Source organism: Primulina eburnea, chromosome 4 (assembly GCF_022965805.1).
Source record: "Primulina eburnea isolate SZY01 chromosome 4, ASM2296580v1, whole genome shotgun sequence".
Classification (NCBI taxonomy): Eukaryota; Viridiplantae; Streptophyta; class Magnoliopsida; order Lamiales; family Gesneriaceae; genus Primulina; species Primulina eburnea.
In genome coordinates, this window is record NC_133104.1 from 37,978,188 (window position 1) to 37,996,039 (window position 17,852).

A 17,852-nucleotide genomic window follows, 5' to 3' on the forward strand; every position below is an offset into this window, starting at 1 on the left:
AAACACAATACCAAATTTTTTTATCATCAAAATCAAAATTATTAGCGTTTACTCAACCCAACAATCTCTCTTTTTTAATTATCACAAAATTTGGATAAAAATAATTTTATCCAACATATTTCTTTCTTTTTTGTGTGAATAAAAAAATAGATCTTACAACAAATTAAGCACAAAAAATTTCTCCCCTTCAAGATTTAAAATCAACTCCCCCTTAAAATCATAATTAGCTATCTCCTTATATTTTTGAAAGTTTGAAATTGAAAAAAATAGAGAGTGACTAACCAATATTTCAAAATATCATATTTTCAAAATATGAAATGCTCAAATAATAGCACAAAATATCCAATCTCAACTCAAATTGAAATAAATTTGACGCATAAATATATCAATTTGAGTAAACAAGCTTCACCAAAAATATACAATATTAACTAAAAATTTCAAAGAACACAAATCAAGATATATATGCCAACTCAAATATGCATACGACACTTAAGAGATCTTTTTTGTTAAAAACTAAGAACAATAATAAATGTAAGAGATTTCTCTAAATATGCTAACACTCAAAGCAATGCTAACATAAATTATATCATATTGGTAACAAAATCAAGTACTTATTGCAAATTTAATGAAAGTTTTAGAACTAGTGTATCGAGTTTTCTTGATGATGTTTAACTTAAATTTGAATTTTTTTGCCTATTTGATTGATGAGTGCAATATCTTTGAGCTTCCTGACACTTCTACAAATCTACTTTGTCGTGAAAAAGTGGTATGTCGTTTTGATAATCGAGCAAGGAGTTGTGCCATTTTTCCCAAACTTGCTGCAAGCTAAAAAATTTTCAACTATACATATATGTGTTAGAAAAATCTTAAAATTCAATTTTTAAATATCAAAATAAGTTTCAAATATTCTTTCAAGAACAGTCAGCTCTGATACCACTTGTTGGGATCGAGTTAGAGTTTAGATGAGAGTGAATAAATACTTTAAAATATTTTGTGATTAAAAGAGCTCCAATAGCTCGTTGTTGAAATGTTCAAAAACGAACTGAACACTAATAATTAAATCGAATTTGGTTTCAAACCAAATAGAAGACACTCACAATAATATCTCTAGAAACATATTAAACATTTTGAAAAGCATTTAAAATATATACATGTTGATGTATAAAACCGGTTTGGTTGAAGCATTTTATCAAAAATTGTGTATGCAATATTTTAGTACTTTAACAATACATCAACAATACATCTTTAAAAAATATCAAAAGTAAGTAAATTCGAAGTTCAATGGCTAGGGTTGGTGGTCCGACTCTAGCTAGTCTCTTCTCTTGACTACAACTCTTGATTCGTCGATTTTATGGGTAAAGTGATAAATATGAAAGTTGTAGTTCTTTCTTTTATATTACCAAAGAATTAAAAATCACTGGATTTCAAGTTTTTATGACAGAGATATTCCCAAAATACCAAAATATATACAAGCTAGTGCAAGTCTAGCTGGCTGGTTCTCTTGATTGTAACTATTAGATTTCTAACACATGCTGAATCATTCTATTACAATAATTGAGATTAGAGATATGACTAAAATATTATAACTGCTCAAGTCTAGCCGTTTGTTGTATCTGTGACCTTCAGTTGGACATTGCGTTCAATTAGTATAGATAACATCCGAAATAATCTGATTGACCTGAATATGACTTGTTGAAAATTGAGTTGGATTTTGGCGGATTGTCATTTAGATATCTGGTTTGTGAGATATAATCAAAACACTACAGCTCGTCATAATCTAGCTGTTTGCTAAATTAGAGTTTCAACTTCCAACTTGAACTAGCAAATTTACGCTTGAGTAAATATTTTATAAACATAATAAAAAGTTTTGTTATTATAAAAATCAAGATTGATAGCATTTACACAACCCAACAAATTGTATGATAAAGGGCGCTGCTGAAAACAATATATTGAATCCCTGAACTGAACACTCAAACCTGATATTTATAGAAACATGGGCCGTTGATAGTCTTGTCTTCCATTTGAGCTAGGGATGAACCAAAGGTAGATACCTGAACTATTGATGGACTTGTCTTCTATTTGGGCCCTCGCCGCCAAGATGTAATCCGAGCCTAGGGGCCCACGGGGTATCAGATAATAATAATAATAATAATAATAATAATAATAATAATAATAATAATAATAATAATAATAATAATAATAATAACATAGTAAGCCGTGAAATTTTAAAAAAATTAATAAAAGGGAAAACATATTCATTTAAATTCAACTAATTTACTACGTTAAATTTGATTAAAGACAAACCGTGAAATCTGTTTTAAAAAGTTACTAAAAACGAAAGCAACCTGTAAAAAATATGATATTTATTTCTTTTTTTTATAAAAAAAGTTAATTTTCCTTATTCTATGTGAAAATTAAAACTTTTTCCTACTGAATCATAATAATCATTCTTAAATATTTGTTCTATAAAATTTTCATATTATATTTTAATTTATTATCTTTCAGTTTTTAATAACCGAGCACGAATAAATCATATTTTAATTAATGAAAAAAACTTTAATAGTAACGGATGCTTTTTAATTATATTTTTGACTATTGATTTAATAATTAAAATATACATTCTTCATACTTATATTTATCTATTTCTATTACTCTAAAAGTAAATATATATATATATATATATATATATATATATATATATATATATATATTATTATGTGAAATGTTTCAATTGAAAAAATAAAAAGGTGTAAAGTTATTGTTTTAATATGATTTGAGGGTGTAATTTGTCAAAAATATAATTTAATAGTAGAGTGTGCCAAAATGATTAGATTAGAGGATGCAAGTTACCAAATACCCAAAAAAAACTTTGCTTAATATCTATAAGTATATATAAATACTAATTTTAACAAGTTATTGATAATGTGTTTATTTGGACATTTGACAAACAACAAATTTTTATTTGCTTCAAATTTTTATTTAAATCTCGCTCTAAAATTACTCCATTTCAGTATCAATGTAGCAACACCAATAAATAAATGGGGTATTTTATTTTTAACATCGGTGAACTATTTTTTTAAGAAATGACATCCTCAAGTATAATTCAAACACATTTGAAGATGATATTTTCTTAAAAAAAAAAGTTGACCGAAGTTATTAACCAGTTTCTCCTAAATTAGATATACACCTTACAAATTCATTGTGACAAAACATATAGCGTCCTTTCATGGAGCATATTTAGCATACTAATTGAAATCACTTATTGAATAAATCAACTTCTTTTGCATATTAATAGTTTCTTATGTACAAAAGTTCCATAATATATTTTTAGCATACTAATTGAAATCACTTATTGAATAAATCAACTTCTTTTGCATTTTAATAGTTTCTTATATACAAAAGTTCCATAATATATTTTAGGATTGTTATATTACGGAATATAAAGCCAAATAAAAATTAGAGGTGTAAATGAATCGAATCGAGCTGAATATGAAGAAAACTTTAAAGCTTGAATTTGATTCAAAGCTCCAAAATTTTAATTTTTTTGCCAGAATTTGTTAGAACCAAGAGTCAAGTTTGACTCGAAATATTCAAACATGTTTGAGAGCTACTTGAAAATAAGACTTGAACTATATTTATTTAATATATAATTCTATTATGTCAATATTAAAGCACGCGAGCAAGTTCCATTTCGGCTTGAAAATATTCAAATATATTTGCGAGCTACTTGAAAATAAAATTTTTAAATATAATAATATAATATTAATATTAAAGCATGTGTGCGGCTCACGAATTATCGAATAAAATAATTTGTGCTCGAGTTCGGCTCGAAAAACTTCGAGCATGCTTGAGTTCAACTCACATTCAATAATTTCAAATATAAATCAAATATTTTTTAAGTTGATTCGAAAACTCGTGAACTGGCTCAATAATTGACATTCAAATCAAAATATCCTTTATTTTAGTGTTATTGTTGATTTCTATAAGGTCATCTCCAACTAATAAATCTATTTTGGTGTAGTTTCTGCACAAAAATAGTGCAGTTTCTGCACCAAATATAACATTCATCTCCTACTCATTTACTTCAAATCTTACTCTAAAAAGTATATTCCTAGAATATTCTTTTTGTTTACTATTTATTTATAAATTTAACAATATAATTATAATTAATGTTAACATTAGTATTATAATTATAATTTTATTTTTATTAATAGTTAAATTTATTTATTTGATTCTTATATATATTAACTCTAATATTTATAAAACGAATTAATACAAATGCTTCATTATTAAAATTGACATAATTTTAATATAGATAATTTATTTTTAGAACTTAATATGAATCCAAATTCAGACATCTGAACAACTATATTCCTCTCACAAATGATTAATTAAAGCATTTTGTATTGCATAGTGAGCATATTTGTCTTTTATCTTTTTATATCGAGCGAGAAATTCTTGAAATTTGATATTCTCATCGACAACCATTTCTACATCCGGAGTTGGTGCTTATCTGATCATATCTTCAATGGGTGCGCTAAGGTCACGTTGATCTTCGATAATCATATAGTGCATTATAATACATGTTGTCATTATATCATGTAAATGATGTTTCTTCCAAACGTGCTGGAGATGCCACAATCGCAAATCGAGATTGGAGAACACCAAATGTACGCTCCACGTCTTTTCTACAGGACTCTTGTTTCATTGCAAAATATTTTTTTTTGGACCGCGTGGATCGTGGATAGATTGTACAATAGTTTACCATTTAGGATGAATACCATCAGCTAGGGATGTAATCGAGTCGAGTCGAGCCGAACTCTTGAATGTTTGAGCTTGATTTGTTTATAATCGAGCCGAGCTCGAGTTTTATTTAATGAATATATGCATGGCTCACGAGCTTATTCAAGCATTTATCGAGCCTAAACAAGCTTAATAAATATGAATTATATATTTAAATTTTCATTAAATTAATTAAAAAATAAATTATATATTTAAAGAAAAATATATTATTTTTATTAAAATTTGTAAATTTATTATAATAAATAAATTTAATAGATTTTTCTATATATTTCATACACAATATGTAAAATAAATAAATCAAATATCAAAAACTATTATTTTTTCACTTAAAAGATTACTCATGAACTTACCAACGAACATGTTCACGAGCTAACGAGCCGATTACTGTAAAGCTTGAGTTTGGCTTGTTTAACTTAACGAGCCTCATTAAACGAGATCAAACGAGCTTTTATCGAATCGAGCTTCGAATAGCTCACAAATAGTTTGGTTCGTTTACATCCATATGGCATCAGCCAAGTAATATCCTGTATCATATTCTTTTCCTCCAATTGTATAATGAGCTCGAGGGGCAATACCTGGTGCGATGTTGGAAAATAGATTGGACGATCCCAAAACATTTATGTCATTATTGGATCAGGGCATACCAAAATATGCATGTCATATCCAAAGGTCGTAGTTAGCTACTGCTTCTAAAATTATTGTTGGAGAACCACTATGACCTGCATATTGACCCGCCCAAGCCGTTGGACAATTTTTTCCATATCCAGTGCATGCAATCAAGACTTCCCAAAATTCCAGGGAATCCGCGTTGTTTACCAATATAAAGTTACCTGGAAACATCATTGGCAGTAGGAGATCTAAAGTATCTCTCAGCAAAAACTTCCACCACGGCTCGACAAAAGTGTTTCATGTATTGAATTGCAGTGGACTCTCCAATTTTGATATATTCATCCGTAGCATCCGCGGGTAATGCATAAGCTAAAATTCGCAAAGCAGCAGTTGTTTTTTAAATAGTTGATAGCCCGAGATGCCCCACACTATCACTTTTTTGTGTGAAGTAAATATCATGATTCTTTACTTCATCAACTATACGAAGAAAAAGATTTCGAGACATTCGAAATCTCCGTCGAAACATTGCTTCGTTATATCTTGGGTTATCGGCAAAGTAATCGTTGAACAGATTACGGTCGGCAATTTCCCAATCACGGTGAATTACTATATGACCTGGTATTGAACCTCCGTGTGTGACTTATTGCTCTTGGTAGATAATGTAGGTAGCAACCAACTGTTGATCTTGTGCTACAATATTCAATATTGCATTTCGTGTATTATCCAAACTCTCAAAATCATCCATCCAATTAATAGGTGTTTCATCTTCATTATCAGACAATGAAGATGAACTAGAGGATGATGCGTGAATTTGAAATGAGAATTCATTTTCAAGTTTGTGAGAGCGTAGAATATGGTGTGAGAATCTCGGATATTTCGTAGCAGTATATAATAATTTATCAAAAATATGACCGTTGGATGAGATTGCCTTATCTACAATCTTTCCGTTGAATTAGATTGTGTTATCTAAAACCTCATCAGTATTATGACCGTCGGATGAGATTACATCTAATCTTGCCCGTTGGATGAGATTACAATCTTATCATCATTTTGACTGTTGGATGAGATTGCCTTATCTAGAATATGGCCGTTGGATTGAATTGTGTTATCTACAACCTTATCAGTATTATGACCGTTGGAAGAGATTACATCTGATCTTGCCCGTTGGATGAGATTACAATCTTATCTTCTTTCTACTGTAAGTAAAACATATCCGATTCATGAGATCATCACAGCTTTAATTTTCATTCAATCAAATCTTTATTCCAAGCAATTCAATGGCTTCAAATTCTAGAACTGCTTCTTACAATGTCGAACAAGACAGAGTTTTATATCATATGTATCTTGATATATTCCAAAATCCTATAATAGGTATCAATACCAAAGATCAGTTTTGGACTCATATCGAAGAAGCTTACAACATCAGCAAACCAAACAATCTACAAGTACGTAATAAAAGATCATTGCAGTGTCGCACGAGAAATATACTCCATGAAGTTGGAAAACTAAGGGGATGCATTCGTCAAATTGAAACTCTTCGCCCAAGTGGCGCATCAGAAGAGGATATTGTAAGTATTTCTTATTCAACTATATATTAAATTACAAGTTTAATTTCTTATAAGATAATAGTTGGATATTTTCGTACGTTTAAATCGAGCAAAAGATTTGTTCATGCAAGATGCTGATTTTAGTAAAGGCTTCAAATATGATCATTTGTGGTATATTATGAAAGATATGGAGAAATTCTCGAGTGACATCAATCCAATGAGCGCACCAGCAAGAATGCATGTCACAAGTTTGGACTCTTCACAGTTAGATAGCCAGACACCAAATACTCCAATATCAGGTTCTCCTGGATTACCTCCGTTTTCAATTAATTTAAGTAGTGATGAAAATGCAGGCGACACTTCATCCCAGCGAACTCTTGGTGTTAAAAAATCTAAACTAAAGAAAAAAAGGACGACAATGTGTTGGAATTGATATCTACAATGAAAGAAGGGCATCACGATCTTATATACGTATTACAAAAAGGATCCATTGAACTTCAACAAAGTTATGAGATGAAACTCCTAGCATTGCAAAATGAGCAGATCAAATTAGCAAATCAACAAAAAAAAATTGAAACTAGACAACAACAAATAGCATTAGCAACCCTTTAAGAAGAGAATAAAGTTTTGTACATGGATTTAAGCACGATAGGTGATCCTGAAATGCGCGAAATTGTTCGAAAAGAACGAGTGAAAATTTTGAAGAAAAAAAAAAGAAATGAAGAACATGGACAACACGAAAATGACGCGTTTGGGAAATATTTTTGTGATTTTGGAGGATGGGGATCTAATTTAGGAGATTATTGATCATCTACCTTCTTTGTCACTTTTATGTTTTTTTATTCGCATTGTTATCTTTGTAATTTTCAATTATGTATTATCCTCGAATTTGTATTCCAATTATGTATTATCTTTGTATTTGTATTTCAATTGGGTATTGTAATTTTAATTTCAAAATTTTTTTGTTGGTTTTTCTGATATTTTATCAATTATATATTTACGAAAGTTAAAAATGTCAAAAATAAAATAAAAAACTAAAAATATTTTTATAAATTTTCTAATACAATTATAATTAATTTTTTTGTGTTTTAATTTTTATTATAAATTATATTTTATATCAACGCGATTTAATTTTACTCATCAATTATATATTATTATTATTATTAAAAATATTTAATACATATTTATATTAATTAAAAAACATTAAAAAAATTTTAAAAAAATTAAAAAAGCTCCAAACCCAGCACCAAAATGGCGCTGGGTTTCTCCTATGCGCCAAATTTGGCGCATAGGAGGGAGGCGTTGGAGTGGAAACCCTGTGCTATAGCGCAGGGTTGAAACGCTATGATAGCGAAGGGTTGGAGATGCCTCAAAACAAAGAGACTGCAAAATTTCACGCTATGATAGCGCATGATTGACACGCTATGATAGCGAAGGGTTGGAGATGGCCTCATAACAAGAGACTGCAAAATTTTGTTTTTGTTTTTTTTTTTTAAGAAAGACATCACTTGAGTTGATTGATTTGAACTTTGAATGAATAGGCTTTTCATTAATTAACATAAAGAAAAAGAGGGATATTGCAACGGAGATTGATTTGGACATCAACGGCCACTAAGTCTAGGGTCTATAGATTCCTTCAAAAGTCTAATTGGTTTTCCCAAATGCATAATATCATCATACTTTTGTGACTTGTGACAATCAACATTTTAGTTTTTTTTCAATTCTTGACTAAGAAATTATCATGATTTGGTGTATCAATATAAAATAATTATATGATATATTTTAAATATCATATATATACTTAACGTGAATACGTCAGTACTTTTTTTATTTTACAGTGAGATGATGATCAATCATCTTATATAAATACACTGAAAGTAGAATTTTCGATATAACATACATTCCTCCATAAATTTATGGGTGAGTTTTATTTTCTTTTTCTTTCTCAATTTTATAATGAGTATTTTTTGAAGGTATATTAGAAAATTGATTAATAAAACATAAAATATATTTTCTTTTGTTTTGAATGAGAAATTTTTGTTTTTACCAGGATGGTTTTGACATGAAAATTTGTTAGTAAAGGAGCATTTCAAGCGAAAGAAACCTAAATAAGATGGGAGTGTCTTTTATAATTTTGAAACTTCGAAAATATGGTCCGAAAATGAAATGAAACATCGTGTAACTTTTTAAAAATGCATTATTTTCCATTTAAAAATAATGAAATTACGTCTGCTTACCTCTCTAATTGGCCAAGGGAAAGATGGGATACAAAAAATTTCCACTAATTTTCCTTTATCCTTCTTTGGTAAATTTTTTTTTAACATTATTTCTTTCCCCTGCTTACCTAATTAACTTTTCTTTGGATGACCTAACTGGCTTCACAAATAAGGTGCGTAAAAGTGACCTTTTCTTTTAAGCCATAAAAGTGAGTCTTTTTTACACTCACGGGCATAAGAGGAAATGACTTTCACACAAATATAAGTTTCGAAAAAACCAATCAAGTCGCTCATACATTAGCTATGCATCTGCTTCTGTGTTTGAGGATTCATAAGTTGCAACCCTTGTCTTTTAATCGGGTAGCTCTAATTCTTTCTTGAATTCTGTTGTCATCTTCAAGAAGTCCTTCAAGTGCAGTTGGTTCCATTCCTGTGATGAGGATAGGAGTTGAGGTCATAACAATTATTCAAGATATATGTCGTCCTCATTCAAGTCTTGAGCAGATAATCATCATACAAAAAGTTTCTTTTGTGATACAACAATTTTTTTAAAATGTGTGTCGCATGAGAGGAAGTGAAATTTGTTGGGATATTAGGGAAATAAATGATGTAACATCGCAGTTGAACATCCAAGTAATATAAAAAATTGAATAAGATGGACATTAATATTTATAGTGATTTACCCCAAAAATTAGGCAGCGTACACTCTAAACCTCTCAAAGAGAACAATTCTTAATGAATAACAAAGAAACAAGATAATTGAGTATATAAAATTTTCACTCAAAATACTTTGATTTTAATAATCGTTTTCTATGTACTAATCATATTCTTTCCAATGATAAAATACTCTTTAAAACTCTCACACTAAGTCATCTATTTCACTTATATATTGTGATTATAGATGATAGGATTTTGTATTCTGGTGTGATTTCGGAATGAACATTAGATAAATATTTACAGGTGAAGTTCATGGAAGAAAACAAAAAATTATATATAACTGCATACGTAATCAAACCTAACAATTTTTTACTAGCTCGACAAGTGTTTATAATTCAAAATTTTTGTGCTTTAAATTAAAATTTTGCTTGTTTTGAATTCAAAATTGACTTGATTACTTATCGATTCTCCCCTCAAACTCATTTTATGAATTCAATCAAAGCTGCAACAGCTCTATAATATTCCAACTTCCATTTCGTCACTGCCATTGTCATCATATCAGATTCATTTTCATTTGTGTGAATCTTTTCTAGATTTAACAACTTTTTCTCCAATACTTCTCGTATCCAATTTTAGCGAATTTCAATATACTTAGATCTTGAATGTATTAAACGATTCTTCCTAAGATAAATTGCACTTTGACTGCCACGAAATAGTTTTTTCAAAAAAAAAAATCTTACACAAAACTTAATTCCACCAAGAACCTTTTTATCTATAACAACTCCTTACATGCCTCAGTTGCTATAATGAACTCCGTTTTAGTGATTGACATTACTACACATTTTTACAACTTTGACTTCTATGACACAGCTCCCCTGAAAATATAATTAGGTATCCTGATGTGGATTTTCGGGAGTCAACATCTTTTGTCATAACTGCATCTGCGTAGCCTACAAGTTCAAGTATGTATCTTCCAAAATTTAATCTATGTTTACAAGTACCTCGTAAATATCTGTATATCCATTTTACAGTAGTTCAATGTTCATTTCCTCGTTTTGAAAGGAATCTACTCACTACACCTTCAAAATGAGCTAAATCCGGCCGATTACATACCATGATATACATCAGAATTCCAACTGCTGAAACATATGGAACATTTTTCAAATCTTCTTCCTCATCCTCTGTAATAGGATTCTAATTTGGATTCAACTTGAAGTTGTTAGGAAGAGGAAATCCGACCGTTTTGGCATGGTCCATGTCGAACCTCCGAAGTACCTTCTCAATAAACTTCTCCTACAACAACCAGGTCTTTTTAGAATACATGTCTTGATGGATTTTCATGTCAATAATTTTTTTTGTTGGAAAGAAGCCTTTCATAGAAAAAGTCTCATTTAGTTGCTTCTTTGAGACTTTGATTTCATAAGCATCTTTTCAAACAATCAACATGTCATTTACATATAGCAGAAGCACCAACAAATCATCATCAGTGGTATACATGACAAACACACAATGGTCTGTTATGGTTTTCTTGAATCCTTGTTGATTATTACATATTCAAAATGTTTGTTCTCATGTCTTGGTGCTTGTTTGAGACCGTATAAAATCTTCTTTAATCTGCACACGGGGTCTCTTTCATCTTCTCTACAAATCCCTCTGGTTGCTCCAGGTAGATTTCTTACATGAAATACTCACGAAAGAATGCAGTCTTGACATCCATTTATTCCACCTCTAGATCAAGTTCAACTGCTAACCTTACCACAATCCGGATGGATGTCTTCACTAGAGGTGAAAATATTTCATCAAATTTGACCCCATGTTTCTGTCCAAAACCTTTGACGACAATCCTATATTTGAATCTTGGTTGACTACTGTGTTCTTCGTGCTTCAACATAAACACTCACTTATTCTTCAAAGTTTTCTTGCTTTTTGGCAACTCCACCAAGTCAAATGTCTCATTCTCATGCAAGGATTGCATTTCATTTTGCATGGCCTCCATCCACTCATGCTTGTGTTCATTAATAATAGCTTCCTTGAAGCTCTCTGATTCTCTCCCGTCAGTTCACAGGATATATTCATTTGAGAAATATCTAGTTGAGGGTCGCACTTCTCTTCCAGAATGTGTGGTCATCATACCACGAGAACTTTCTGCAAGTGGTTCACAGTGAACATGGATCTCATCATCATCCTCATCATTGTTCTGTAATTCTTCATATTCAACCGGTTGTGGATTTACCATTGAATGCCAACATTTCAGATCTTGTTCAGATCCAAAATTTTACTTTCCCATAGTCTCCAAGAATCACTCTCTTGAAATATATCATCACGACTTCTTACAAACTTTTTGAGATCTATGATAAGTGCAAGAATTGCACGTATTTTATACGATAATCCATTTGAATTACGTTAGTTTCAGACATAATTATATTTGGTATTTGTTGTTTTTGTGTCGTGCAGGAGATGAATAACTACTGGAGGATTGATTAGGGACATTTTTTTATTGCAAAATGTTGATTAACTAGAGCCGCAACGCTAGGACATTCGAACTAAGGATATCAATTTGTGTGGGGTTGGTCGGGTCGGGTTGAGCAATAATACTATTCAAAAATTTCTCAACCCGAACCCAACCCAAAAACTCTCGACCCGAACCCGAATCAACCCGACTAACCTGATTTGAATTTTTTTAAAGAAAATTAAATAAATTCAAAAAAAATATTTTAATTTAAACACATAATAATAAAAGTTTCCTTATGTATATGATTTAAATTTGAAAGTCTAATTGTTAAAAAATAAAATATATTGACTAAATCAAATAAACAATTGTTTTAAAAATAAAAAATGTTCAAAATAAATATTAAATTATGAAAATTTATAATATAAATATACAATAAATATTTTTTCAGACATACAATATATATAAAAATGTAGGCAATATTTTGTTAATTATATATATATAGTAAAAAAATTAAATTTTTTTGGTTAAATTGGGTCAACCAACTAGTTCCTTGAGTTGTCAAATATATGGACTCCTGCTCTGGCTCGTCAATGACATTGAATTTGTCAATGGCATTTCTTAGCTCATTACTGGTTTCATGTTTGTACTTCTGTTGCCGACGGTATTTTTAATATGTTTGTTTACTCTACAGTGATAACGCTTTATGTTGACATATCTCCCCGTAGACTTGCTTCACCTTGGATTCTCATTTGTATTTTCTTAATCTTGCTTCCACCCTAACTCAGCAGCCAAAGCAGCTGACTGTTAAGTAGAGGCTCCTCGAGATCTCCATCTCATCTCTTCATTCAAGATGATATTCTTGATGAAGTTCATACTCACGACTCCTCCTGCTGTTGTGTTCATGAGTGATATCTTCAGAGTCTCCCAAGACTCTAGTAATGAATTCAGTACAATCAGACATATCACTTCGTCATCAAGTTTTATGCTCATACTTGATAAATGTTCCATTAATCCTTGGATCTCGTTCAGATGATCTGCGATCAAGTTCATTTTTTGTATCAAATGTGGACAAGTTTGCTCAAATAAAACAATTTGTTGTTGTCATTTTTGGAGGTAAACAGTGTCTCCAATTTCGTCCAAAACGTACGAATATGTTTCTCATTACAAATGTGATTATACACATTGTCATTGACAAATTTTCGGATGTACCCGCAAAGTTGCTAGTGCTCAAAGTTCCATTCAACATCTGATTTATCATCTGGTTTAGACTCGTGAATACTGGTAAGTGCATCTTCATGATGAATATAAGATCATTCATCTTATTTTTCCAAAGTTTATAATTAGAGCCATTAAGGCTAATAATCTTACTTGTACGTACCTCCATCTTTTATGATTGCTACCAACGAATTAATCGTCAAAGCCTGAACACAAAAGAATTGATTCCCTCATAACGTCTAGAAAGCCTTTTCTGATGTGGAAATTCAGGTAACATCTCCGCGGAACATTACAAGTAATATCAACAATTGAATAAGATGAACATCAATATTTATAGTGGTTCACACCAAAATCGGGTTATGTTCATTCTAAACCTCTCAAGGATATCACTATTTTATTAATAATAAAGAAGACAAAAGAATTGAGAATACAAAATATTTCGCTTAGAACATTCTGGTTTTAATGCTCACATTCTATCCAGTAATCATATTCCTTCTGAGGATAAAACACTCATTAGATGAGATGATTTCGTGTTTTGGTATGTTTTTGGAATAAAGAACGGATGAATATTTATAAGTGAAATTTAGATAAGAAAACAAAAAATATATATAATGGCATACATAATCAAACATATCAATTTTTTACTAACTCAACACATGTTTATAATTAAAAAATGGCATGCTTTGAATTCAAACTTGGTTTGATTACTTGGCAAAATCCCTATTTGTGACCGAAAGAAATACAAAGAGTCACCTCAAAATCCCACTCGCCATAGAGGTTTGGATCCATTTTATTTTGCCAAACATATGTTTCCACCTGCAGCTTCTCAGAGCTATCCTGCAGATTCAAGAAATCAGCAAAGTTTAGAATACATACACATGTAACACATTATAAGTTGAGCAGCCAAAGAACATTCAGATCAAGTTCCCAACTTTTTTTGGCAACCAAAAGCCGTTCCATATGTAAGTGCCATAAATCGCAGTATGCGATAGCTGCATAGATATGCACATAACTATAGCACAAGACATCTTTTCCTTATTATATAGCAATTAAGCTGAAACTTCTACCCCAAGGCTCGAGCCTATTCTCTTCTTTCTTCTACTATTGAACTTGTCAGAATGTGTAGTTCCCAAGTCAGGGAGAAAGAGCAAATTAATGTCTTTCGGTCGCAAAAGCTTGAAAGCTCAAGCCATCGAATCAACCAAGATGACAAAGAGACCAGACAAGGTGACTTACATTCAAGAGAACATCGACAGTCTTCCTCTCATATTCGGCATCCTCAAATGTATCCAAAATATAAAGTTCCGGTGGGGTGATGCCAACGAGTACCTGTAACCAATTTTCAGTCATTAGAAAATGCACGAGCACCTGGAGACCAGGTATTACAAAATATGCTACAACAAAGAAAGTTCCAAATATTTTTTATGTAATACGCAACAACACACACACCTTCCCGACAACTTCCTTATTTTCGACAGGAATGATTGCAGGGTAAACCCGCTCCTTGATGCTAAACCTATGGCTATTCAAAATACAGACAACGAAATCAAAATGACAGAACTATGCAAGTAAAATCAAGAAACAATTCAATCATCCAGAACAGAGACACAAAATTTCTGAATTATTCCTTCACTTTCATCATCACAACATAATAATTATTCAAAATTTCTAATAGGATATAATATAAATCATGCATCAGAAGCTGAGTTGACCACCATCCACTAAATCTCCACGAAAAACACAAACAACCCAGATCAGAAAAACAAGGGAGATAGCTAACTACGAGAAATAGGCACACGGACAGATGTGACAGAGACTGACTAGTTGGGTAGGATAGCAGGGTGAGAAGGAGGGACGCGACTCAATAGCGCGGATACGACGTCGTCTGAGATGAGGCTACCGTAGACGAAGACGTTGGTCATGGATGACAATGACGACAAGAGTTCTCGGCCTCCTGCAAATTTGGAGCTCTCCTCTTAAAATTAATTCTGTTTTTGCTTTTATAAAATAAACTATCGTACATATATAAAATATAAAATTAACATACACACGTGAAAATCGACTCTAAAAACTCGATAGATTAATCTTTTATTTAGATCGATGAATTTCATTTAAATATCAGTATTAGACTTAAAACTGAAATTGTATTTAAGTAATTGATCGTTCGTTTAAATAATAAGACGATATAAATATATAAATAGATTACATAATAATTTATAACTTTAATTTTATATAAATCAATTAATGTTTCTTTGATAAATTTAATTTAAATTTGACAAAAACTTGTGTAAGACGGTCTCACGAGTCCTATTTTGTGAAACATATATCTTATTTGAGTCATACATGAAAAAATATTATTTTTTATGCTAAGATTTCTACTTTTATTGTGAATATCGATAAAATTCATCCGTCTATTTATGAGATCGTATCACAAAAGACCTACTCATCAACTTTATGTATAAACTTGTTCAAGGACCCATTTGCATCATTTCATACCACAAATCCCAAAAGTGGCCAGCCCAAACTCACAATGGCTAGCAAAACGCCACGTCAGCGTACGGTTCACACACACACGCTGGCGTCACCTTCTCCACTACCTATAACGACCAATGAATTCCCCCGTCTGCTTCGAAATCCCAACAAATCCAACGAAATGATCCATGACCATTATTTTTTCTCGTACCACAGCAAACCTTTTTCTTCCCTCTGCCAAACCCACTTCTCAAGCCAAATCGCCCAAAAGATTCACAAGATGTATTTCAGAAATAAATGTTGTTAATAATATTATAACATTTAACATAACACGCATTGTGATAATTCAATACACACAACTTTACATAAATAAATCGAAATACAAATAATTATGTCTAAGTGAATAAACTTATGCGTTGTCTCAGGACAAAAATCGTTAGAAATATTTTCAATTTATACAAATACAATACTAGAGATAGCTAAAAACTAGTTTTCTTAATACATCAATAGATCAAAGTGCATCAAAAATAACTATAAGCAAAATAATCAATTATGATTCAAACTCTATGAAGCATGAATATTCAAAATTACAGTTTTTTTTTTTAAAAATAAGATATAATGATGTAGTTTGATTTAGAGATGAGCAAGATTTCGATTAAACCGAATTAACCGACCGAAGCGAGCCAATTCAGAAATTCGGTTCGGTTATTTCGGAAATTCGTTTTTTCAATAAAAAATTCGGTTTTCCAATAAAAAAATTCGGTTATATCGGTTACGGTTTACAAAATTTGAAATCGGTTAACCAAATTAACCGATATAATAAATAATACTATTTAATAATTTTTTTATTTTTTTAATCAATTTATATTTATATTTTTTTAATTTTTAAATTAACCATAATTCTAATATGACAAAAACTTGTGTGACACGGTCTCACGGGTTGTATTTTGTGAGACGAATATTTATTTGGACCATCCATGAAAAAGTATAACTTTTTATGCTAAGTGTATTACTTTTTATTGCGAATATTGTTAGAGTTAGGATCCGTGAGACGGTCTCACGTGAGACGGTCTCACATGAGACTCGCTCTTCTAATATATGGTCTCATCCTCACTTCTCTAATCGAATTTCTCGTTCTCACTTCTCTATTCTCCATTATTGACTTCATACGCTGTCAAAAATAATTATGTATATAATTAAATTTAAATCACAAACTTGTTTTTTTAAAAAAATAATCGGTTAATTCGATCGGTATTCGAATACCGATCGAATTAACCGATTTTAATTCAGTTCGGTTTTCATCGGTTATGAAAATTAATTCGGTCAGTTCGATTATGGCTAAATATTTCGGTTCGATTATGGCTAATTCGATCGGTTTGGTTAGCTCACCCCTAATTTGATTCAGTTCGTTCGATTAAAGCATTTTTTTTTTAAGTTCGATCACACGCTACAACTTATATTCCAGCTTCTAGGAAGCCAGATAACAACTATATCTTTATTTTCCTACCAGACAGTTACCTATATCTTTATTTTCCTACCATACCTTGCCTGAATTCATTTACAGCCCTCACTGAGGTCTCAATTAAAGGGAGGGTGTCTTTAATAGCTCCTACCTTCTAAGACTAGTTTTACATATGATAATTATTGGCATTTATTACACAAAGCAATTATCAAAGCTACATCAAACAACAATATATTTGCTTTGGGAACATGGTTTATTGACCGAAAAATATTCATAATTCAACATATTAGTTTTTGTGACGGAATCATCTAGGCATGCTTAATGATTCCGGGTTCTAGTCCGATCCGATCCGGATCTGCCGGCGTCGGAACATGTAAGAACTGGTCCAAATGGATTTCGGTTCTATACGTGTAAAACCA

At 31.0% G+C, this 17,852-nt stretch overlaps 1 protein-coding gene across 1 annotated transcript; it reads right to left on the reverse strand.

Annotated features, from left to right (window-relative positions):
• Positions 1–9,353: 9,353 nt before the first annotated feature.
• Positions 9,354–15,507, reverse strand: LOC140831117 (AIG2-like protein D). Its single transcript, XM_073194894.1, has 5 exons — positions 15,321–15,507; positions 14,949–15,021; positions 14,736–14,828; positions 14,253–14,336; positions 9,354–9,605 (listed from the first exon to the last, which is right to left on the reverse strand). The coding sequence occupies exons 1-5, from the start codon at positions 15,419–15,421 to the stop codon at positions 9,528–9,530; spliced, it is 429 nt and encodes a 142-aa protein (XP_073050995.1). The 5' UTR covers positions 15,422–15,507; the 3' UTR covers positions 9,354–9,527.
• Between the last annotated feature and the right edge of the window lie 2,345 nt (positions 15,508–17,852).

Excerpts from the sequence above, each read along its gene's own strand:
- LOC140831117 (XM_073194894.1), bottom strand. The coding sequence starts at position 15,421 with ATGACCAACGTCTTCGTCTACGGTAGCCTCATCTCAGACGACGTCGTA. Across the intron at positions 14,829-14,948 it reads ATAAGGAAGTTGTCGGGAAG|GTACTCGTTGGCATCACCCC; the intron begins GTGTGTGTGTTG and ends AATTGGTTACAG. Across the intron at positions 14,337-14,735 it reads CTGTCGATGTTCTCTTGAAT|GATAGCTCTGAGAAGCTGCA; the intron begins GTAAGTCACCTT and ends TTGAATCTGCAG.